General features: G+C 35.7%; 2 protein-coding genes across 3 annotated transcripts; both read right to left on the minus strand.

Annotated features, from left to right (window-relative positions):
* Positions 1-99: 99 nt before the first annotated feature.
* LOC135692621 (core alpha-(1,3)-fucosyltransferase) lies at positions 100-8,484 on the minus strand. Of its 2 annotated transcripts, XM_065210817.2 has the most exons (3): positions 8,219-8,484; positions 4,460-4,553; positions 100-3,067 (listed from the first exon to the last, which is right to left on the minus strand). In XM_065210817.2, exon 3 carries the CDS (start codon positions 3,055-3,057, stop codon positions 1,807-1,809), a length of 1,251 nt encoding a protein of 416 aa, XP_065066889.2. In that variant the 5' UTR covers positions 3,058-3,067; positions 4,460-4,553; positions 8,219-8,484; the 3' UTR covers positions 100-1,806. The 2 variants fall into 2 exon arrangements, with proteins under 2 accessions (XP_065066889.2, XP_065066888.2); XM_065210816.2 differs by lacking the exon at positions 4,460-4,553 and having other exon boundaries at positions 101-3,067; positions 8,219-8,483.
* Positions 8,485-11,726: 3,242 nt separating this feature from the next.
* On the minus strand, positions 11,727-21,178 carry LOC135692622 (gem-associated protein 2). The gene is made up of 11 exons (XM_065210818.2): positions 20,957-21,178; positions 20,340-20,427; positions 19,710-19,802; positions 18,866-18,931; positions 18,581-18,660; positions 17,917-17,995; positions 16,897-16,938; positions 15,264-15,332; positions 14,084-14,194; positions 13,436-13,494; positions 11,727-12,059 (listed from the first exon to the last, which is right to left on the minus strand). The coding sequence occupies exons 1-11, from the start codon at positions 21,070-21,072 to the stop codon at positions 12,023-12,025; spliced, it is 840 nt and encodes a 279-aa protein (XP_065066890.2). The 5' UTR covers positions 21,073-21,178; the 3' UTR covers positions 11,727-12,022.
* Between the last annotated feature and the right edge of the window lie 700 nt (positions 21,179-21,878).

Below are 21,878 nucleotides of genomic sequence, written 5' to 3' on the forward strand. Positions count from 1 at the left end.
TAACAATGCAATACCTAAAAATGATTACATAAGCAGAAATAATATATATCTAACATTTGTTATAGCTGTTTACAGCCTTTCTGATTTTTTTCCAAAAAAAAACGAAACAAACTTTTGTGGCATAATGTTTACACTGTCTAAAGATACAATCTTCACCTTTCCTATCTATTAGAATTAATGTACCTAAAAATGAAGAGAACTGCTATTATTTAGAAAAATATTTGTGATTATTTGTTTTAATTATAGCTTACATGGGCTCCGACGCAGGTTGGAAAGTTGGGGGAGGGGCAAGGGAATATTTAGCGATCATTGCAAAATATTTTAAAAAAAGTGGGGGCCACACCCCCCCCCCGCCTTCGTCGGAGACCCTGGCAAATATTCAATCTGAAAACAGTATATTAAATTTTTAATGTTTAGACAAAGATTTGGTATTATTTTTCTTAATTATAGGTAGCATTGAATCTGAATGACTGGATAAAGGATATTTGTAATACCCCCTTGATTTCTTGATATTTGAGAAACGTCCGGAATGGAACATTTATTGTCTGGAATATGAAACCACACTGTAAACGGACGCGGTCGAAACAACTTCTTGGGATTATTTTTCAACGTGTTGTGTGAATTCGAACTTTTCCAGTTTCCAGGAAGCACAGATCTATGTAGTATTTAACTTATAGTACTGTAATAATATCGAGCTATCAAACAATTGTTAAGTAAGACTTTCCTGGTTTAGTCATCTTTTGTTTTGTTATTGATTAAATATTTCTTCGTTGATTTGGGATCATCTCTCTCATGTAGCCTAAACTTACAATCATCGTATTTAGTTTTAATCCCTCGTTTGTTTTGCCCTTGTTATAAGAAATGTGTATGTAGGTATATTTCTTATATACCGCGGTTCGCTCAAACTTCTGAAGTTTCGATTATATTATAGCTGATATTGAAACGGAAATTATGACGGTTTTGGTGTTTTAAAAATATTATCAAACTATTCAGTATTTTTTAAATTTAATATCAAGCTTCATCCAGAAGGTAAAACGAGTGAAGTTAATCTGCTCGCCAAAGACGTTCTAAAGGTTAAGTTCAAAAACTTTTCGCCCAAAAAAATGGATGATAGATTTTCTTGATGCGACTTTCTTGATAAGAGTTCCATTTAAACAATGTGTAGCAGGATAGACAAAAGAAACTACAGTGTTCTCATTAAACTATGTAACATCTTATAAGAATCAGTAGCAAAAAAGTTTCTACATCTTGAATCATCTGTCTAAATAACGACAAGGAAGGAATATCTACACGAACAACAGCTAAAATAGACTTTTAAAAAAACGGTTGCTGGCTTTGGTTGGGAGACCTTTCAAAGGCATTTGGTAACTTTTAGGTAGATCATTCAGATATTATGGAACCAGACAAAAAAGTCTGACTTACCGTAAAAATTTAATAAGGCTCCTCTCTTGAATAAGCCCCTCCTTGCATAAACCCCTTTTCAAACGTTAAGTTTTAAATAAGCCCCTCTCTTGAATAAGCCCCCCCCCCCCCTGCTGGCAGTGCACTATACCATATTATGGAACTTCTATAGATTATAAATGTTACCACATTAAATGATTTTTAGCACCATCAATGGAGCAAGGAAGAACACCTGGTGATAAACAGCGCTGAAAGCCCAATTTTTGGGGTTGGGTGGGGTACCGGTAGTTGGGCCTGAGCTTTGATTCTACCAATGCCAACATAAAATAGCAAGATAAAAAGATGCAGAAAATTTATATAAAAACCAACTTTGATAGTTCTGACTTTACACTAAGTCCAACTTCTTCACCATAAACGAAGGAAACGGCGAAGCCTGCGCCAAAGAAGGGTCAACTGACTACTACTTTTCTGCGAATTTTCAATCTGTTTACGAATTATTTTCATCTTGGGTTTATAAGCACCACAATTTCGTTCATAATTGTATTCTGCAGAAAGTTCAACTTGTCTGGTTGCAACTAAGGAGTTTTCATGCAAGCTATCACAAATTTGACAGTAAATTGTCATATCCCCCATTTTGTAATTTGCCTTGTAAGAAAAGTACTTGTTATATTCATCATCGTTTTTGTCAAGGTATAGAAGATACTCTGCTAGTTTCTGGATTGAGTCAAATTTACTGGCATCTATGTACGACTCTGGAATAACCAATCCTTTGTCATAATTTGCACCCATTACCACTGGGACAACATCTTGCTCTAGTCTTTCCCAATATTTTTCAGTGACATAATCATGGCAAAAATTATTTTCAAATGCTAGGTAGAATTTGTATTTTGACAGTTCCTTTCTACAAGTATAGCTATTGTGTGCACAGTTCCTTTGCTTTTTGAAATGTTTCCTGCACCGCCCGTACACTGTCAGACTTACGTATTTCTCTAACTCTAAAGCATAATCTTCCCTCAATAACCCACAGTTGCTCACTGCCCATGCAACAAGGCTAGTTTTTTCTTTTGCATAGTTTCTAGCGTTTCCTTTTACTTCATAATGCTTGAGGTAGGTACCATATGCAACAAAAATATCTGATCTCCTATCAAAAGTAGCTGTCATATTGAATAGACCATCATATGGCTGATAATAACTAAGGTCTTTTTGAGGGTTTTCATGGCTTAGATAAACCCAAGGCTTATCCTTTGGCACTGCTTTTCGCACTTCCTTTAATGTCCTAGGACTATAGTAGCTATTTTTTGCCATTTCAACATCCCTGCCATGGAAAATAGTGATATCTGCTTTACTAAGCCATGACCGGTCATATGTGAGGAGGCAGTTTTTGGGTTTTGGGCATTTTTCAAAAAATTTATAAAGCTTAGATCCTTCCATACCATTCCAAAATTGATGGTCAAACCAAGTTGTATAGAGAAGAATCACTTTTGTGTCCTTTTTCAGATGAGCCTGCCATTCATTGTGCCATGTTTCTTTCTTTTCACTGTAATCTCCATAGGGATCTTTAATTTTACTTTTACTGTTCCAAACAATAAGAGTTGAAATTACCACAAGGGCAATCAGACCAGCCAAGTAACGTCTTACCTGGTAAGGCCGAATCATCTCAGATAAGCTGCAAGATAACATAAACATCTAACTTTTCTGATCTTAACTATATTCTAATTATTCTAATTTAAAAATAATTTATTGTTGGCAAAGCAAAATTATCTAAAATTTTGAAAAAGTATCTGTTACTCTGGAAAACTCTTGAAGCAATCTATGACTGAATATTGCAAGTCTCAAACATTTCTGATGAATTTTATTACTGTCTGTAATATCATATTTATTGTACATTTAAAATAAAGGTTGATGTTTTGATGCTGTAATGCTTTCTTTGAATTGTTATGAAGAAAATCTAAACACAAAAAACAACAATGCAGCCTTGTGGCAATAAATTAGCTTGACTGGTTTTCTTGAAAAGCTACTGGTTAATAGACTATGATAAGACTAAATTTATGGGAAAGAAATATAAAATGCCATGATGTGGAAAAAGAAAACAGATAGATGACAAAACAAGTTTAACATCTATTTTTGAGCTAATATTTTGCCTCTGGCATGTAGCATTTCCTTTGGAAAATTTCTTAATTTCCATAGAAGTTGGTTCAGCTAAAGCAGGGTGTGTGGAAATTTCTCAAATCATAACAAATTTGGCAGATGGTTAGCAACTCATCTATATTGTAAACAGAAGGAATTTAAAAAAAACAGTGACTTCTTAAAGCTTTTTTCTCCCTACCTATGAAGTTTGTTGTGTATGAAGAATGTAATAACTTCAACTCGAATAACAGAATTGAATTCATAAGTGTAATCAGGAGAAAAATGAAGATTACATAACTTGAAACCCCCTACTCCTTCACCAAATTCTCATCCGTTCAAAGAGAATAAAAAAAATTGTCAAATACATTTGATAGTCTCAAAGAAAAAGCCCCTGTTAATAAAAAGAATTAATCTTTTGTTAATTTTTCAATGAGTCCCCTTGGCATATTACATTGCCTCAGACATGTTACATCATCACAGTTGTCCTGGAAACCAATAATGGTAAAATCAAGAACTGGTGGATTTCTAGATGTTGTTGGAAACGTGTAAAAGCAAATTATATTATTCCTTTAATGACAATTTTTTTCTTCACTTAGTGGCCAAAAGTACTGCACAAGCTGAAACAGAAATGGCGGCACTGTAGCAAAATATTTTGGCGAACCAAAAATCAAGTGGTCATAGCAAGTTTCATAAAAGTTGTAAGATGCCTTTTTAACTGGAATATGTTGGACAATTTACCAAGATTTGATGCTGAAAATAGAAAATGCAAGAATATTCTTGATTTTTGCAAACTTCTTAGCAATATTGACATGTTGCAACAAAGACAAATTGAGCTATGATGATTGAAGTACCTGTGAAACATTTGCAATAAAAAAGTTCATCTTTGCACCAATTTGCGATATCTTATTACAATGAACTCGGGGGTACTTACTTTATGCTTTAGTGTCTAGAACTTCTCATTTCCTCACTTTTGTTGGAGAATCCGCCAAATGTTTTGGTTGGAGATTTTTGGAGCCGCGATGGGCCTAATGGTAATTGCCACTTTATAATATATTGCAGCAAAATTTAGTCAATAAAATGTGTCACAAATCGTAAAGCCCATCTTTTCCAACCGATTGCAATTTTGTAAAGGGAACAAATAATGCTGAAAATTGCGTAAAACAACATTCGTCCTTTCATTAAATAAAAACACCAAAATTCCCACAATAAACAGGTTCACTTGAGTGTCTCAATAGTTGAAAAAGAGTGGACATAATAAAATGGCTTAAAATATGCTACTTTCCACCAATTACAAGACCATTTATGATCAACTTGGTACTCCAACCCCTAAATGTGATCTTGCAAATGTTTTTCTGAACTTATCATTTCGTGATTAACAGAACCTGTTACTGAACTTTTGAAGAAAGTTTTAGCAAGTCTCATAAAGGTTTCAAAGCTGGTAGACTGTCCAAGAAAAAGTTATAACTTTTTACTTTTTAAAAAGTAACTTTTTTCAACTTTAAATTAAAAGTGTTGTCAATGGCTTGAAATTTGATTTGATTGATTTGAATCACAAAAAGACGCCTAATGGCTTCACAAAAGTGGTTTGAATTTTGATCGCTTTGTTGTTGACAACACAGTCGCCATCATTGAATTGTTGAACCTATGCATTACTTTTGCTCACAAAGTGTACTTCTTCCCATAGAGCTTGATGCCATTTAGACAGAGTTGTACATATGCTTTTGGTGTATAGAAAATGACAGTTCTAAGTTGCTACTATGAGTTACATGCTTAAGACCATCATCAGGCAACTGAATGATCACATTAAGCATGAAAATAAGAATAGCAACTTATAAGAGTCCTGTTCTATACACCAAAAGCGGACAAAGAAGATATATAAACAAGATTGCTACTTCAAGATTTTTCTTTATAGAAAAACTCTATTAAAAATATATAATTCAGTTCTTAATATTGCATTCACTCTTTCTTTTTGCTCACAATGCACTTCCTTACATTACAACAAGCTTCATTATATACACCTTGCAGTTTCTCAATATACAAAAATTTTGAAAAATGATAAACTGGCATATGTATGTCAAGGATGCATTTTTTTGAAAAATTTATAAGGGGGAGGAGACCTTTGAGAGTATAGATTTTGAGGTTTTGACATTTTGTGACAGTTTGTTTTTGAATTTATGATTCATGAATATTTCTTTTCCTACATACATTTTACCTCATATCAAACAATTAGATTAATTTCAATACTTGATGTTTCTTAAGAGCTGCTTGATTAAGAAGTCATTCATTTTAACATTTGGATTCCTACATTTAATTTGCTAGGAAATTTTCCCACAGAAACTTGCTTGGGTTGGCTTTTGCAGCTGAGAAAAGCGAGACTAGCCTTCAATGTTTCTAATTTTAAAGGCACTGTACTACTAGATTTTGATGGCCATTTAAATTCCCAATTGGACTATACATTAGAAAAGTATCCAATAGGCAGTAATGTAGCCAGGGTGATAAAATTGGGGGAGGGGGCAAAGGTGAGTTTAGCAGGGAAAAATTGGGGCTCCACACCTATTTGAATGCTAGAAAACACTCCTTTTCAAAGATATTTTTTTGCTAATGGGGGGGGGGGGGAAGCTGCCCCCTCTTGCCTCCACCTCACTATGCCAGTAAGAGAAATATGGAAAATAAGAGAAATAGTTCTGTAGTTTGGGCTATTGCATGAAAGTGTTGGTCGCTTGGCTCAGATACGTGTATTCAAATGCTTTGAGTAGGGCTTTTCATGCTTGCTTTGTATGCTCTTTTTACCCTGTTGTTTTTTGTCTTGAATGCTCCCTCCCCTGTATGTATGAAGGGTGTTTTTTCCAAATCCTTGTTAATTCTAATTGCACTTTTTGTGGTTAGAATATCTTCATCACAGAAGCTTTTAAAAGTTCCTGTTGTTTTTTAGATTAGATTAGGCTCTTAGTTCAATCATGTTTTCTCTTCCAATCTCTTACCCTCTTACCTTAGATATTCAAAATAGGACTGGTGCATCAGCTTGCTGGTGGGGAAAATTGAACTTTCCTTGTAAATTTCCTGCCCAAAACTGTAAGTTGCCTGAACTTGAGTCAATCAAATTATTTCTAAGGTCTAGGGTTTTATTTGGGTTGGATGGAGCAACTTGTGCTGGTGCGCTAACGGCCCAAGGTTGCATCCTGTGATGAGGAATGCAGCTTTGGTCAGGGATGTGGCAGTGTCTTCAATTAACAACAAAAATTTTGTCAGATAAATCTTTGGTGGATAAACTTCATCGAAACAACTTTTCAGAATTTCGTCATGACAAAATTTTGTTGTGGATTTTTAACACAGAGATAGCAACATATTACCAAAATCTTAAGGGGCAAAAATCAGGAAAACCCAATTAAAGTGGCATATTTACTCAGTTTATGCAAAGTTGGGGACAGAAGAGATGCTTTTAGCATTCAAAGAGTCTCTATTCTATATCTAGATGGTATGACAGTTTATAGACAGAGTATGATTAAAAGTATAAATTTAAATTAAAATGAGTGTAAATATAAATTTAAGATTTGGAAATCACAAGACCATCTCCAATGGGCAAAGTTGGCCTGGAAATTTTGCTTACTTTAGAGTTCAAAATTTGAGTCCAATAGGGCAAATACCTCAAAGGAATAAAAGAAATAGTAATGAGTATAAGAAAACAGGTGAAATCCCTTGAAATTGGCGACAAAAGAGAGTTAGAACTGTTTTTATCGAACGATTGTGAAAACGAAGCTAGTTTAAGAATCGCCAATGAAGATTATTAAAAGGATTATATAAATTTGATTCCTGACCTCATGTAACAGTTTTTTTAAGCGGGTTCTCAAAAATCTTAAATGCAAAAAATTTCGTTGTGTCCAAATTTCGTCTCACTTGAATTTGTCCGAAATTTTGTCACGAGAAAATTTTTTGTAGTTAATGTACAATGCCTGCCAAAAGTCTTGGAACACTGACATCAATTTCCAAGGTCAAAATCAATCATCCCCCTCTCCCCTACAGAACAATGTTGGTTTACTATCAAATGTGTTAGGATTGTAGGAAGCACTTTCTTTTGCGCTTCTTTTATGATATTTCTCTAAATCATCAACATTGTTTTAGGGGGAAGGGGGCGGAAGTAGCAATTTTTTTTCATGAAAGGAATGAAAGATAACAAATGCAACGTAAATTGCTGGGTGTTCCAAGTACTTTTGGCAGGCATTGTAGTCTCTAATGCTGGAGTGAGATGAGGGTAGAATATTTTGTGCTCCAAGTTTTTAGTTTTATGCCAACCAGCTATTTATATTGATGGAATTTCACGGAAGTTCGGAGCTCTGGGTTCTTTAAAAATTCGATTGTTTCTTTATATTTTTGCTTCGAGCACTGCATGCAGTTTCTTATCCGTGATTGTACAGTAGTCAGCAAGTGACGGTAAGTTTGATTTTCGAATAAAATGTCTAATTGGCGCCTGTCCGCAGATGTGTTTGCTGTAGGCAAGGCTATACTTCCTCTTGAGTGACAAGGCAGTCTGCAGAGCATGCCAGTACACGAATGTGGAAGAGCACCACATTAAACTTTGATTACACGCGTGCAAATGCAGATGCCATACCATACCTATCCGAATTTGTTATGTCCGCTCCTTTAATCTACAATATGTCACATTAAAGAAAAAAACCATTATTTTCAAACTTACCATCGAGATAAGATAAAACGATGAGTTATCAAATTTACTTCCTCTGGCCTTCTGTATCGATGCTTACGCTATCGGTCCCTAATCCCTAACAACGCCGGGAATCTGGGCGCTAGTAAAAGCTATTGTGAGTACAATTGAGTACAATAGTTTCATATTATTCTGGTATACACACAATACCCAGTCAGTTTACAAAGAAAATAACTGAAATATTGATTAAAAGAAAAGCAGCTGCTCTGGTTGTGTTTGCATTGCTCTGCTTCAAGAACTTCCTCATGAATAATTTAAAAGAAATCTGCGAGGTAGTCTCTTATTTGTGTTGGGGTCTCGGGTGGGTCTCGTTCCAGGTACTTGCTATCCGAAGAGCTGTTTACAATATCGACGTGTTATGTATCGAAATATTAAAATATTGCGAAATATATTTCGAAATACCTAGTAGTGATATTATTTTTGAAACTCTGAGGCCACAGTCCAATGTTTGCTTTGTATACAGTAACAAGCCTATCATTTTTTATTAAACTACGTACTTTGAGCCAATCAAATGCCTAACCATCTTTGCGCTTTGCGCATTCGATTACTCTGCCTGTCCTATTTTGCAACCTAAATTCCAATTTTGAGCTTGACTGACTTACCCATGTTACATTACATTGTAATTAATGCAATCTAAGATTGGTTTCAATTAATGCTCGGTAAACAGTTGCTAATTGTTTCTGGGAAATAATGCTTTTGAGCTTATATTGTCCCTAACCTGTTTTTCATCTTTCGCTTTACGGTTTTGAGTTGTTCTTGCCAATTCATACTTTCGTCAGTAATGACACCTAGATATTTTGTTTTTTGAACTCTGTATAATCTTTCTTCGTCTTCCAGTTCGAGATTAGGTATGTCTTTGACTCTTTTCAGTTGTCTTGGATGTCCTATTAAAATGAACTCATTTTTTCAGCATTTTAGTCTGGTTTGTTTTGCCTCATCCAAGACGATACAAGGTCTAGTGAAGACTGCAAGGAACGAGATGTGTACAGGGAGACCAACCAACAGCTCACGTCGTAGTTGATAAGCCCTCATCATAAAGTATATAAAGCATTTTCTGTAGGAAAACAAATTTTTTTTGCCGATTTCAGATTACGAAAATCATTATGAGCTAAGAAATAATTTGTAAGCTTTTAAACAGAGTTTGTTTGAACATCGTTTATTCCTTGTTTGAAAAGATTATAACTTCTTAATTTTCTTTTAATCCCTTATTCCTTCGATCATCTCTTCTCTCGATAATGCCTCTTTATCTCTATAAGTTATTTATGTCCTTGGAAAACGCAAAAAACTTGAAACATACTAAAGCTTCTTGCCAGATACTCCTCAGAGTATAAAACGACAGAATATAGAACTAAAGATATATACTAGGAAATGCTCTATTATACGCAGGGGCGGATCCAGAGCAAATTTGAAAGAGGGGCAGTTGGTAGTGGGGGCACTAAATAATTTGCAAAAATTGGTGACGAGAGTACACTGTATACAACAATTTCAGATCCATTTTCGGAATAAACAACATAACTTTGAGGTAATCCTTGAAGCAAATTAACTTATCAGTCTCAGAAACTTTTTCACTTGATTCTCATTCTTCAAAAGGGGCGCATAATTTCCAAAAAAGGGGCGCCAGACTTGCTTCAATTCGTTGAGGGAGGGGCAACTGCCCCTAGTTGCCCCCCTTGAATCCGCGTATAATTTATACGCCATTCAGATTCCAAATTCAGTGTTGAAATCGGGGTAGCAACTTAGAACCGTCCTGTCCTATACACCAACAGCGCGAACAGCTCTGCTTATGCGTCATCGAGCACTTTATGACAGACACCAGTAAACATTAATTTCATTAAGCTGGGAAATATGTATACCCGATTGTTGATCAAAATAGGCCAATCAGAAACGCGAGCACATGACTGTAATGGCTGCCCAATCAGTGCTGCCTGGCTATTGAAAAATAATAGCAAATGAATCCTAGGGTGAAACACCTTCTAGCTTGACAATAACGCTTTTTCACATTTTATGCAGATAGATTCTAAAGCTAGACTGATAGATGGAATGGCGACGGGACTCTACCAATAATCCGAAACATTTTGAAGTTTTTGGCACAACCTTGGTTCTCTAGTAAATGCTGCCCAATGGCAGAATCACATTTTATAAGCTTTTATTCTGCGCAACGAAGCTTTGTTCTATTTTTCAAGGATCAGCTCTTTTTCACGATTCAGAAAATTTCCAGATTTTCATTCCAATATGCTAGAGCCTAATTTTAATAATCGAAGATCAAAACCTCCTGCACCTACATCCAATAGATGTTACAACCACAGATAGTTCAGAAGAGCGCATAGCAGAAGAGTATGTCAATTATATAATAGGACATGCTGTTCCGAAGTCCATGTAATTGGAAGAGATACAGAAAGAAGCAAAGAAAGACAGAGTACTTCAAAAAGTTCCAGATCCAGCCTAACAAAATATGTAAGGAAGAAATTACAAGCAACAAAACAAAAGATATCTTAATGAAAGGCAACCGAATCATAAACTTGGACCATCTACCTTCGAAATGCATCTGCGAAGCAAAGTATAGCGTTGACCATTCACTTTTACGAAAGGGCTTTGTCACTTTCTGCCATTGTGAACTGCTGGTCTGCTGTCTACAGTATGCAGAATGTATGCATAGAGCCTACAAACGTCTAAACAATGGGGCTGAACTTCGTGCTGATATACCTTTTGCCATCTCCTTTCTACTGTAATACTTTAACGGTAACAGTTTACTTCTCATCAAGATAAGAATTTGCTACATTCATACCACGTGAACGGGCCTACCTAATTTTAACAAAATATTTTGCAGTACTCTTTATTTTTTTAACTGTTCAGAAAATACTCGCAAATGATGACAATAAAACAACAAAATTTTGCGTTCCAGAAATAACGTGTTATTTTAACATTGACTAAAACGAACAAGCTGTGTAGATATGATAACTAAAAGTGGGAGGTTATGACAAATAATGAACCTTAATGAAAACTGATATTTTGTTTCTCTAAACTAAACAAATAATTTACCTTTAATTTACATGCAAACTAAAGGGAGGGAAAATCTCATCGGGATGTCATGCATTGAATGTCAATTAAAATATTTTTTATGTGGTGATATAACATGCCCAGGATATCCCAGCTCCAATGCTCAATTAAAAAGGTCCAGATCTTCGAAAAAGGTAAAAATACCCTACCCCTACTCCCCTTCTGTTTCAATGTTGAATGTGTTTGAATTGCTCGTAGTTGCTGTGGCTACAGCTTCAAAGTTCATTTGGGAGGATAGAAGGGGTAAGGTTATTTCTGTTTAAAAATGCTTCTTAACATTGCCTAAACAGATTCCTCCAACTCAAGAAAACATTAGATTTAACCAAATACAATTTTGCAGGTATTTGGTTGTATTTTTGACCAGATCGTTGAAGGCCTACTCAATGTCATTACTAACTGTGCATCAACAGTGTTTCAAAAGCGAGACAACTTGTTTTGCTGAAATCCTATTCAATTTTCATATGCTAATTTATCTCATTATTGAATACTTTGTACCTGAAGAAGGGCTTGCAATGCAAAAAGTGCTGTTTTCAACTGGCTCTAACAGCAGATGAAGTAAATTGTGCCTCCTCTTCGTCGGTACATATACAGTAGCATTCGGCCTTATCAACAACAACAGGCCAGAAGGCTCTAGCCTAACCAATCATCGTCCAGCTGTTGCTTCCATGTGCATTGTTGGACCTTGTATGTTTGTTTATAGGTTTCACCAGGCATAGACGCTCACGGCTCGTCTGCAAGATCAGTCTGATCAAAGTACCTTCGAAAAGAGATAAAACTTTGAGGTCGAATCTGTGGGATAACGATAATTGCAACTAGATTTTCTCAAATAACGATAACCATCAACGATAACAATGAGAACGTTAACGAATAAAGTCACAGCCCTATATGCCGGAGCAAAACACTAGTTGGTATACCGTATTTATTCGAATATAAGCCGCGGATTATGATTATATTTTGGCATGTTTTTCTGCGGTTTATAACCAAGAGCGGCTTATAAACGATGGCGACTATTAAATGAGGATGGCTTATAATGGAATTTGCTTTACAAATATATTTGCTTTACAAAATCGCGTCCCTTTATAATTGCGGCCTCTTCTTCATGGATTCATTTCTGCTGTCGGGAAAACCCGCGTTATTGCGCAGTATTCCGCGAATCGTTACTTGACTTATATTGGTGTTGCGCAGTTGCTGAAGTAACTATGTAATTGTTTGTAGCAACACGACTGTTGGGTGCATATAAAGCACACTTAAGGAATATACAGATTAATCCGTTTACATCTTAACGCTTTTATTGGTTTAATGTCTATGATAAGTTAATTTTCTTTATCCATTAATACGTATATATTGTTATTACATCTTTACCTTTGGAGTTGTTTAATTTAATTTTATTTATTCTGAGACGAATCATGGAAGAGGAAAGTTGTGTTTAAAAATGAGAAAAATGTGTTTGCTGCATTTATCTCGTATTAAATAGAGATTCTCTCTTCACTTTTTTACTGATACAGTCCGAAGTTCATGAAACCTGCTACAATATGGTTTTTACATATCATCACAAAACTCAAACGACATATATGCTTGTGTATGTCAGGTGTTTGTTCTACTTTGGAATTCAATCGACTGAAATAAACAAGTTCGGAAAAGACTCTCAAATTGTGACGAATTCATGAACCACTGTAAACAAGAGAAACTAGCCTATTAATATGGCATTCAATAATTTAAATGAACAAATTAAATCAACTGATTTTATTTACTTCTAAGAAGGCAAAGAGCAAGGATATGAATGAAGGTTTCCATGCCTCGCTCAATAAGAAAAACGTTAAAGATCAATTGCAAAAATAAACTATTGCGCTGCATAGGCATCCAACAATGCATTTTAGATTTATATCGATTAATGTTTGGATCGTCGCCTTGACGACTTGTCACGCGCGCAAAGGCTCATTGTCAACAATAAGTCTTTAATACTCTCATTTAAGGTAGATTTATTTGCAGACGAATAAAAATAATCTCGTTTTTAAAAATATCCGGCACCATGTGGACGGGGCCTAAATGTTCATCCTAAAATTCTAAATGTGCGTCTCGTTATGTTGCAAATGTTTTTCTTGATAAGCATCAATGAAATATATGCAAAATTACCTAGTAACAACAGTGATAATCAAATTGAGTGGAGGCAGTCTTGTATCATTTTCATCTGACTGAAAAAAAATTAAAAAAATTGAAAAGGATTTTAATTGAATTTGATCACAAATTTGTTCTTTATGGAAATATTCAAAAGCTCAACATATGAAACCTCTAAACCAAATTTCGTCAACATGAAAACGGTCTGATAGACGGTGTTGAGGTTTCCCGCCCAATCCCCCTGTTCTCTCACTTAAATATCGATTTCTCTGCTATTAAGATGCAGGCGTACTATCTTTGAACAGGGGGGGGGGGGGAGTTAAAAAATACATGAATGCTATCCAGTAGCTTTTTAGGCCCTTTTTGATTCGACAGCTGTAATCGGGAATTTTGATACCATTTGTTTGTATTCTTTGCCATGTCGATTTTTGAACGGTTTTGGTTCTTTAACGGGATTAGTGACAAGTTGTGGGTGAACGTGTTGATCTCAATGGACAAACTGTTTATCTAAGCAAAGAGTAGTCAAGTGTCTGCAAAACAGTGAGAGAAAAGTGTCCTTAGCAAATCACACTGAGCAAAAGGCGCACTTTTTAGTAACAGCTCTTTTTTCAGATATACATAAAAGTAAATGGGATAAAAAAGAAAATCATTAAAGAGAAAGCATACCAATGAAGCTCTGAGATCAGCACATCGTCTTGCCAAATTGCGAAGCAAAGATGAGACACTGGGTAACAAGGGCTTTTCTAGACAAACCAGTAATGCAAACAGCCATTTCCCCTAAAAGAAACAAATGGGAAATTGATAGAGAACCTGCCACAAAGATGACAGTTTGTGATTCAAAAGGGGCTATACGCGCTCATTCCAACAGGCTTTCGCGCCAATAATTTTATGGAATATCCTTTTATTTCTGCATCAAAGTGATCAGTGTAATGATCCTAGTATTTGTATATTTTGGCGCGCAGATGATAATAATTTGTCTAAATTTTTGCAAATGGTTATTGTTAACCTACAAGTCTACCACGATGATTCTGAAATCTGAACTGCTACTCAGGATTCTGCATCTGAGAAGACTGAAAAAAAGTTGCAAAAAATAGGAAAGGATTTCGAAAGTCCTAATGCTTGGCGCGTATGCCACTGGTGCACCCTCAGCTCCGACGTCCCCTCTGCTTGTTCTTTCAAAAATGGTTAGATCGATACTTTTGTTTATCATCAATAAGGCCCAAAAAGCATCTAAGGTATGTAAGAGTTGGCTATCGCAAAACAGGTGACAGAAATCCGGTGATGATTTGTTGCACATTGAGACATGCTGTTGTTCAAAGCATTCGAAGGTAAACATGGCATAAAATTTCATTTCAGCCTTTACTGATTTACGTGTATTTTTCGTTGCTTATTCTTGCCGTATTGCGGTGTTTCTTACTTGCTACATTTTTATCGACTTTTCGCCGCAAGAACTCCTTGGAGCCCGTCGAGCAGCCTGCTACAGTTACCTTTTCTTCATTCACACATAAAATTTTATGCTTCTAGTCAGAGATTGGGAAAATGCAAATACATAAATATTCCAATATCTTTTTATCCATATATAAGCACGTCTATTGCAATATATTTATTCTCAGATGCATTACTTTAAAGAAACTCCTGGTCAGTAAGGCCTAATAATAGTGATGGCTTATGAGTTGTGACGTCGATAGCATTAAATTAAACCTTTAAATCATATTTCATTGTATTCGTAATACCTGAGTTCTTATTCTTATTTTTACTAACCGTAAGAAAAAGTCCGCTAAGCATTTGCAAAGTTCGTTTAGTGGTTGTTTATTAATCCACTAAGATTTAGCTAAGGGCTTTTTACCTGTCTCTCGGAGAATCCGATATACTGCAGCCAAGTAACATTGTATTCCAAAACATCAGTAACAGTGCACTAAAACAAGAACATCGTGATATTCATTACGTGTACACAATCAACACTTCTAACTCTTCCAACTATCATAAAAGTCTTTTCAACTCTACTCCCCTAATAGTTTGCTGATTTTTGCTCCTAATAGTTTGCGTATATGTTTATTGCTGATAGAAAGTACCAAGCTGTCACAAAAAGCGTTTTGCAGAGGCAAGATTTTACGGAAAGGAATATTGTCTTTCTCGTCTTTCCTCAGAGATTTGAGTTCGACAATCATCTGAACAGCACAATGCTCACTGCGTTTGATCAAATGAATAATTCTCACACAGAATTTAATAAAACACCCCGTTATTTCACTATTTTGATACTTCATAATGGGAATCGACATTATTTCATATTTCAAAGCTAAAAACCTATACATTTATATTTTTCCTCCCGAAATCTCAATCTCTTTACAGGGGACTCATAAAAAGTGTTTTGCAAGGCGAAAAGTTGTATGCATTATCAAGCCTCTAGACTGGTCACTTTAGCAATATAATGCCAAGATCTCTTTAGGATGGCATGAAAACATAACAAATTAAGTCAAGATTCTACTGTGAAAACATGACATGACCCAATTAAACATAGCACATCTACGCAATTTAAAGGGCGTCAATGTCTTGTGTCATCCCCAAATATTGCACCACTTCAGGGTTATCAATTAAAACTTTCCATATGTAACTGATGTGGAACAATGTAAAAATCTGGACGAAACAATTGCAAGTAGCTACTTTCTAGAACATTTGAATGTAAAATAGAGGACAAAGTGCACCAATACAAATATTCATAAATATTTAGGTAAATTATAGGTGCTGCGGTAGCCGAGTGGTTAAGGCGCTCGACTGCCATGCCAGCAGTCCGGGTTCGATCCCGGCTCGCGGATCAGTTCACTCAGCTGAAAATGAGTACCTGGTTGAAACATACTAGGTACAATGCCTGCCAAAAGTCTTGGAACACTGACATCAATTTCCAAGGTCAAAACCAATCATCCCCCTCTCCCCCACGGAACAATGTTGGTTTACTATCAAACGGGTTAGGATTTTAGGAAGCATTTTCTTTTGCGCTTCTTTTATGATATTTCTCTAAATCATCAACATTGTTTTAGCGGGAAGGGGGCGGAAGTAGAAATTTTTTCATGAAAGGAATGAAAGATATCAAATGCAGCGTAAATTGGTGGGTGTTCCAAGTACTTTTGGCAGGCATTGTAGGTAAAAGCGGCGTGGAAAAGAACTGGCCACCTTACCACACAATGCCATGGCCCAGGACCATGCGCCCTCAACAGTGCATTCCCCAACATTCGATATCGAATACGGAACCAAAAAGAAAATAGTCTATTAGCTCAAAGGTTCACAAAAAGGTCCTTGTTCAAATATCCTTGTTCCTTGGCCAGTTGAAGGGAAACATGTATGATAAAAAAAACGAATGTAGAGAATAACCCCTTTCTGATAAAACAGTAGATACTGTTAGCTTCTGTGTGGCAAAGCACAATCAATGACGTTTGAAAAGAACCAAATACAATAAATGAAGGTTCGTGAAATTGTTAGATTACCTGGTTCATTCTAGTGACAATCGAGAGCAGTGGTTCATTACCCTACAAGCAAAATCAAGTAAGTCATAGACTATTTGCATACGGTTTGCTTCAAGATAGACTATTGACAGTGTTTCTATATGTGTTAAATGATCAAACTTCAGGAAGTAGAAAACAATTATAATTAAGACCAAGTAACATTGAATTGTCGATAAAAGTAAAGAAATCCAAAACGTTATTTCTAAAATGAGCCTTTTGTATCACAAGGCTTTAACAAAAGCACTGAAAGAGGAAACATTGTATTCTTGACTATTTTTCTGATATTCCTTAGTTCGTAAATGTCGGTTAAATGACGCAAGGTAAGAAGAACGTGATATCCAGGTGAGGGTCTAAAGTAACGTGAGAGGAAGAAAGACACGTTTAATTGGCTGCTTGTTTTGACCAATCAGCGACCGGAACCCTCTCGCCGTCCTCAAGAGCCTACGCTAGAAAACGAACCCTTTCTGTCTTCTACACAAGTCGAGATCCTTAGTTTTGATGTAGATATGTTCCAAAACACGTAACAAAAAGACAATTTTGTCTGACAGGTGATATAAAATTGTCTTTCCTTCATATTTTAGCGCACTCTGGAATAGTCCATCTCGGAGTTCGCGACGCCATAATGGAATTCTATTGTTCTATAGCTAGTACCAATCCCTCAGGTGGGCAAGCCAGCGAAAAATTGATGATGGATATAGGCTGTTCTTGAATATTTTCTGTCCAGAAAGTTCTTTAGAATAGAGAAAAAATACTTTAACAATTGATATCTGAATTTCTTTGATTATTATTAGACCTTGTTTGAGATACAGAGGAATTGACAAATCTTGATGATATAGGCCGCCATTGTATTTATCGTTTTTTGCCCACTTGTTTAATGGCGTCCAGAACTCAAAGATGGTCTATTGTCTTTACTTCACATTAGCACGTCTTTCTGTGCCATCATCAAATCTAAATAAGGTATTGCATCGCACCAAATTAGAGTTAATGCGGTTGAAGTGATACCTTAGAAACTGCACCGATCGGCTTTTCATTATCGCTGTCATCTTTTCTTGCATCCCCTGTAGCATTACCTGACTGGCCTCTGAAAATTACAGAGAAAGTTGTGTATTTGCAAGTGCTAAAAGCAAGCTTTTTGTCAAAAAACTTGCTTCTGAAGTTTAATGTCAAAACAAAACGTTTCAACAACCACTTCTTTTATAGGTCAGATAACATAGATTTGTCACAACTTTTTACTCAGTTCAGCAAGCTCTTTCCAATGATATTGTCAGATTTGAAAATTTTGAAAGTCAGAAGTTTGCTGGTACACAGTGCCCATAGCGTCATGTAAGCTGGACTTGAACATGGTGAATAGCTCTGGTTGAAAATCATGACTACAATTCAATTCAACTTTACTTAAAGAACCAGAATAAAGAAATAGAATAAACTACAACATCTGTAAATAGAGACTGTAAGTGTTACAATAGTAAAGAATAGAGATTAGCAAATGTGTGAAATTGCGAGACACTTAAAGGATGCCTGTATTGTGGTGTGCGAATGTAAGGGAATGACTATGAAAGAAGAAAAATTTAGGTATAATTTATAATAAAGGCCAAAGCAGAGTCCCTTTAATGACATAATGACACAATAACATCAAAATCGTGTAAACTAATAAGAGAACAGAAATCACCTTTTTCTTCTCTCAACTTCTTGAAACTTTTCTTTACCTAGACAAAACCTGCACCAAGCACCCTCAGATGTTCTGTTTGGCTGTAAGATAAAAAGAATTGTCCAATTGATTGGATGGCATCTTGGGTTTGGATTTCAATGAAACACAAAATGCAGTAAAAATATGCACAAAAAATAGTATGGATAGAAAAATGCAGAAAACAGACAACTCAAGGTTGCTAATCATTCTTCAGTAAAGAATAAAAAGTGAATGAGTCCAGACAGGGTAAAAAGTCAGACAGGTTACCAGTTGAATGTCATTGATTTCATGCAAAGGTCGCTCAAAACCTCTAGATTTGAAGTAGTTCAGTTGCTATAAAAATAAAAATATAAAGATTTCTTTGTACAAATTTATTACACCAAAAGTTAATACCAATATCAATTTGTTTGCTACAAAAAAACACCAAGCTTTATATTTTTGTATGAATTTATCAATTAACAACAATTGTGTTGATGATGACACACTCTTGTGAGTGTCATAACCACTTGCCTTTCTTTATCATAGCTTTGTCTCAATATCTACATTAGGTAGAGCTCTATTGTTCATGAGATAAAATTATTGTTGTGTTGGCACTTGAGCCAAATGGAGAACCATTTTCCTTATCGAAGGGGTTGAATAAAATAAATAAAATATCTTAATTGACATGCACTTGTCCAGAGCTCTGATCATATAGTATCATCGCAACAGACTGGTTATTAGTTATATTTGTGAGCTGCATGGCTTAAAGGCATAAAAGGCAAAGGTCTCTGGTAGCTGGACAGATAAGGATTGAGAACCTAATTTCAGAAGTAACAGTTAAATTGTTGACCTGTACTAATATGAGAATTAAAATAATGGAGCACATCAAGTATATGAAAATCTAGGAGCCTTAATGGGACACTGTGACAAAAGAGTTTTAATCACAGCAAAAATATTTCCAGATTTATTGGAATAGAAAATAGAGTACATAATATGGCCCACATTGTAGAGAGTTGAAATTCATTCAGAGCATTTCAATATAAAATCATGTGATGTCAAATATTTTAATAATAAGATATATAAAATATAACATACAGTCATCCCTAGAAGTAACTTTCACTAAATTTCATACCTGCCTAATTTCCGCAAAATTTGATGCTTGTTCCCGTTGCCATGCTAAATTGGGAATGAAATTACTGGGTGCTGGTGTCAATCTGCTTCTGATCTATGAAAGAAATTGGGAAAATCGAATGACTACAACCCCATAAACCCAGTTAAACAATTACCCTCTGAGACAGACATTAAATGCCTGTATGTATATTTGAATATGAGTGAAATACTTATTGTTGTTTTTTCTTTGTTTAGTTAGAAAGCCACATAACTGACAATTTGAAAATAGCATGGAAGACAGGGATCATATGAGACATATGGGTTCATATATAGGTAAAGTGTGAAACTCAGGGTAGCAACTTAGAACTGTCTTGTTCTATACACCAAAAGCATGTACAACTATGCCTATATGGAATCAAGCACTTTTTGTCAGACAAACTGTTTTCTTCATTTTATATAATATGATATGATATGCTTATGCCCTTTTCTGGTATTCTTAAATTTAAAGGTACCAGAGGCTTAAATTTAACTAACAATTATCACCATGCTCTTTATGCAAAATGTGTTATAGAACACACCTTTTTCCTTGTTTTTTGTCATAATAAGAGATTTACCAACAGAAACGGTAGCCAAATACAAAGAAGCACAGTACCTCACTATATTGGTTTTTGACAGATTCTCCTTCATTTCTTGTAAACTGTGTAGCAACCACAACATCTGGACATTGAGCTGCCTCCCTCCTATAAATCATAGATCAGGTCGAGTCATTGACTCTAGAATCTATCTTAATTGTTATGCAATTTTAAAACAATAGTGTAAAACAGCAAATGTTTACACTAATAAAAAATATTCATAATTTATGTGCTGCCCAAATCATTTCTAACACAGACAGCAAACCCCAATTATTCTTAACTAAAAATATAAAGCCCTAGGCCTGTTTCTCAAAAACTTCTCATATTTGAAATTTGTAGCCTTCGATTGCATAACAGACAGCCAGACTTGAATATATATGACATATTGGTCTCAGTCAAGATTGTTTTTCTTGTTTTGGGTGTAAAATACTCTACATACATGTTGGTCTGTTAACGCCTGCAACGTTGAGAAGGCCTAGCTAGGCCAATAGATGATGTAGACGAAGACTCAAGTATTTCAATCTTTTTCACACAGAAGAATCTTATCAGGGTACCAACTTTTTATACTTATTGAAAGCAACAGACAGATGATATACTGACGACAATATCATTATTATTGTCATCAAAGAAAACTCACTGAACTTGTCTGAGGTATTCTAAGGCTGTTGTGGCTGGCCTTGAAAGAAAATCCTCATCCAAATCATTCGAAGTTTTCTTTACTGGCTCATCAAAAACACCAAGTGCCACTTCCATATTAGATTCACCAATACATGCAGCTAAATTGGTACTTTGCGCTGTCCCAAAAAAATTATGCAGCCGCCATGTTGTTAGCCATCAATTTGCCTCATTCTTGTGTGAATACAGACGAGGTCAGTGTAGATTCTCGCATGCCATGCCAACAGCGGGAAAACATAAGATAATTTGAATTACTTTAAAATCGAAATCTTTCCGACAAAGTGGCCATGCCCCCCCCCCCACCTTTTTGTTAAGCAAGTAGTTTAAAGCTGCAATGAAAGGGGCAAGAAGCCTTGGCCCTCTACATTTTAGCCTTGCTTCCCCCCACTTTCAAATTCGTGGCGCGGGACCTAGTTGTGAGAGACATGTAGCGAGTCATAAGAGAGTTAGGAAGGGAGATCTGCCGTAGGCAACTTCAAAAGGTCACATCAATAACCACACCCCTTTCCACACTAAATATTGTTGCATTTTTGTTGAAGATTATCCGTTGTGTTACGAAATAATTCAAACTTTTCACCTTTAAAATAAACGATAGGGAATAAGAGTTGCGAACACAGAATTCGTCCAATTCTAATCAAACATGTACAAACTGGTTAAGAGAAGTGTTGAGTCCCAAAAATATCTCTCAATGTTAGCAATGGGTTTAGCACTTCTGAGCCCCCCTCCACGGCACCTCTGGTCCAAGAGGGGGTAGATTAGCCTGTGCTCCAGACCCCTAACCTACAAGTTCGTCACTTTTTACTTTATAATTCGCCAATCCGCTACTTTCTCCACTTCTAAAACCTGTTCGATTGCTATGTAACAAACTGCAGGCATTTTTTCGA

Source organism: Rhopilema esculentum, chromosome 3 (genome assembly GCF_057945365.1).
Source record: "Rhopilema esculentum isolate cy_ngs chromosome 3, ASM5794536v1, whole genome shotgun sequence".
NCBI lineage: Eukaryota > Metazoa > Cnidaria > Scyphozoa > Rhizostomeae > Rhizostomatidae > Rhopilema > Rhopilema esculentum.

Excerpts from the sequence above, each read along its gene's own strand:
- LOC135692622 (XM_065210818.2), bottom strand. The coding sequence starts at position 21,072 with ATGGAAGTGGCACTTGGTGTTTTTGATGAGCCAGTAAAGAAAACTTCG. Across the intron at positions 16,939-17,916 it reads CGATCGGTGCAGTTTCTAAG|GGTAATGAACCACTGCTCTC; the intron begins GTATCACTTCAA and ends TTTTGCTTGTAG. Across the intron at positions 14,195-15,263 it reads TCGGATTCTCCGAGAGACAG|GGGAAATGGCTGTTTGCATT; the intron begins GTAAAAAGCCCT and ends TGTTTCTTTTAG.
- LOC135692621 (XM_065210817.2), bottom strand. The coding sequence starts at position 3,057 with ATGATTCGGCCTTACCAGGTAAGACGTTACTTGGCTGGTCTGATTGCC.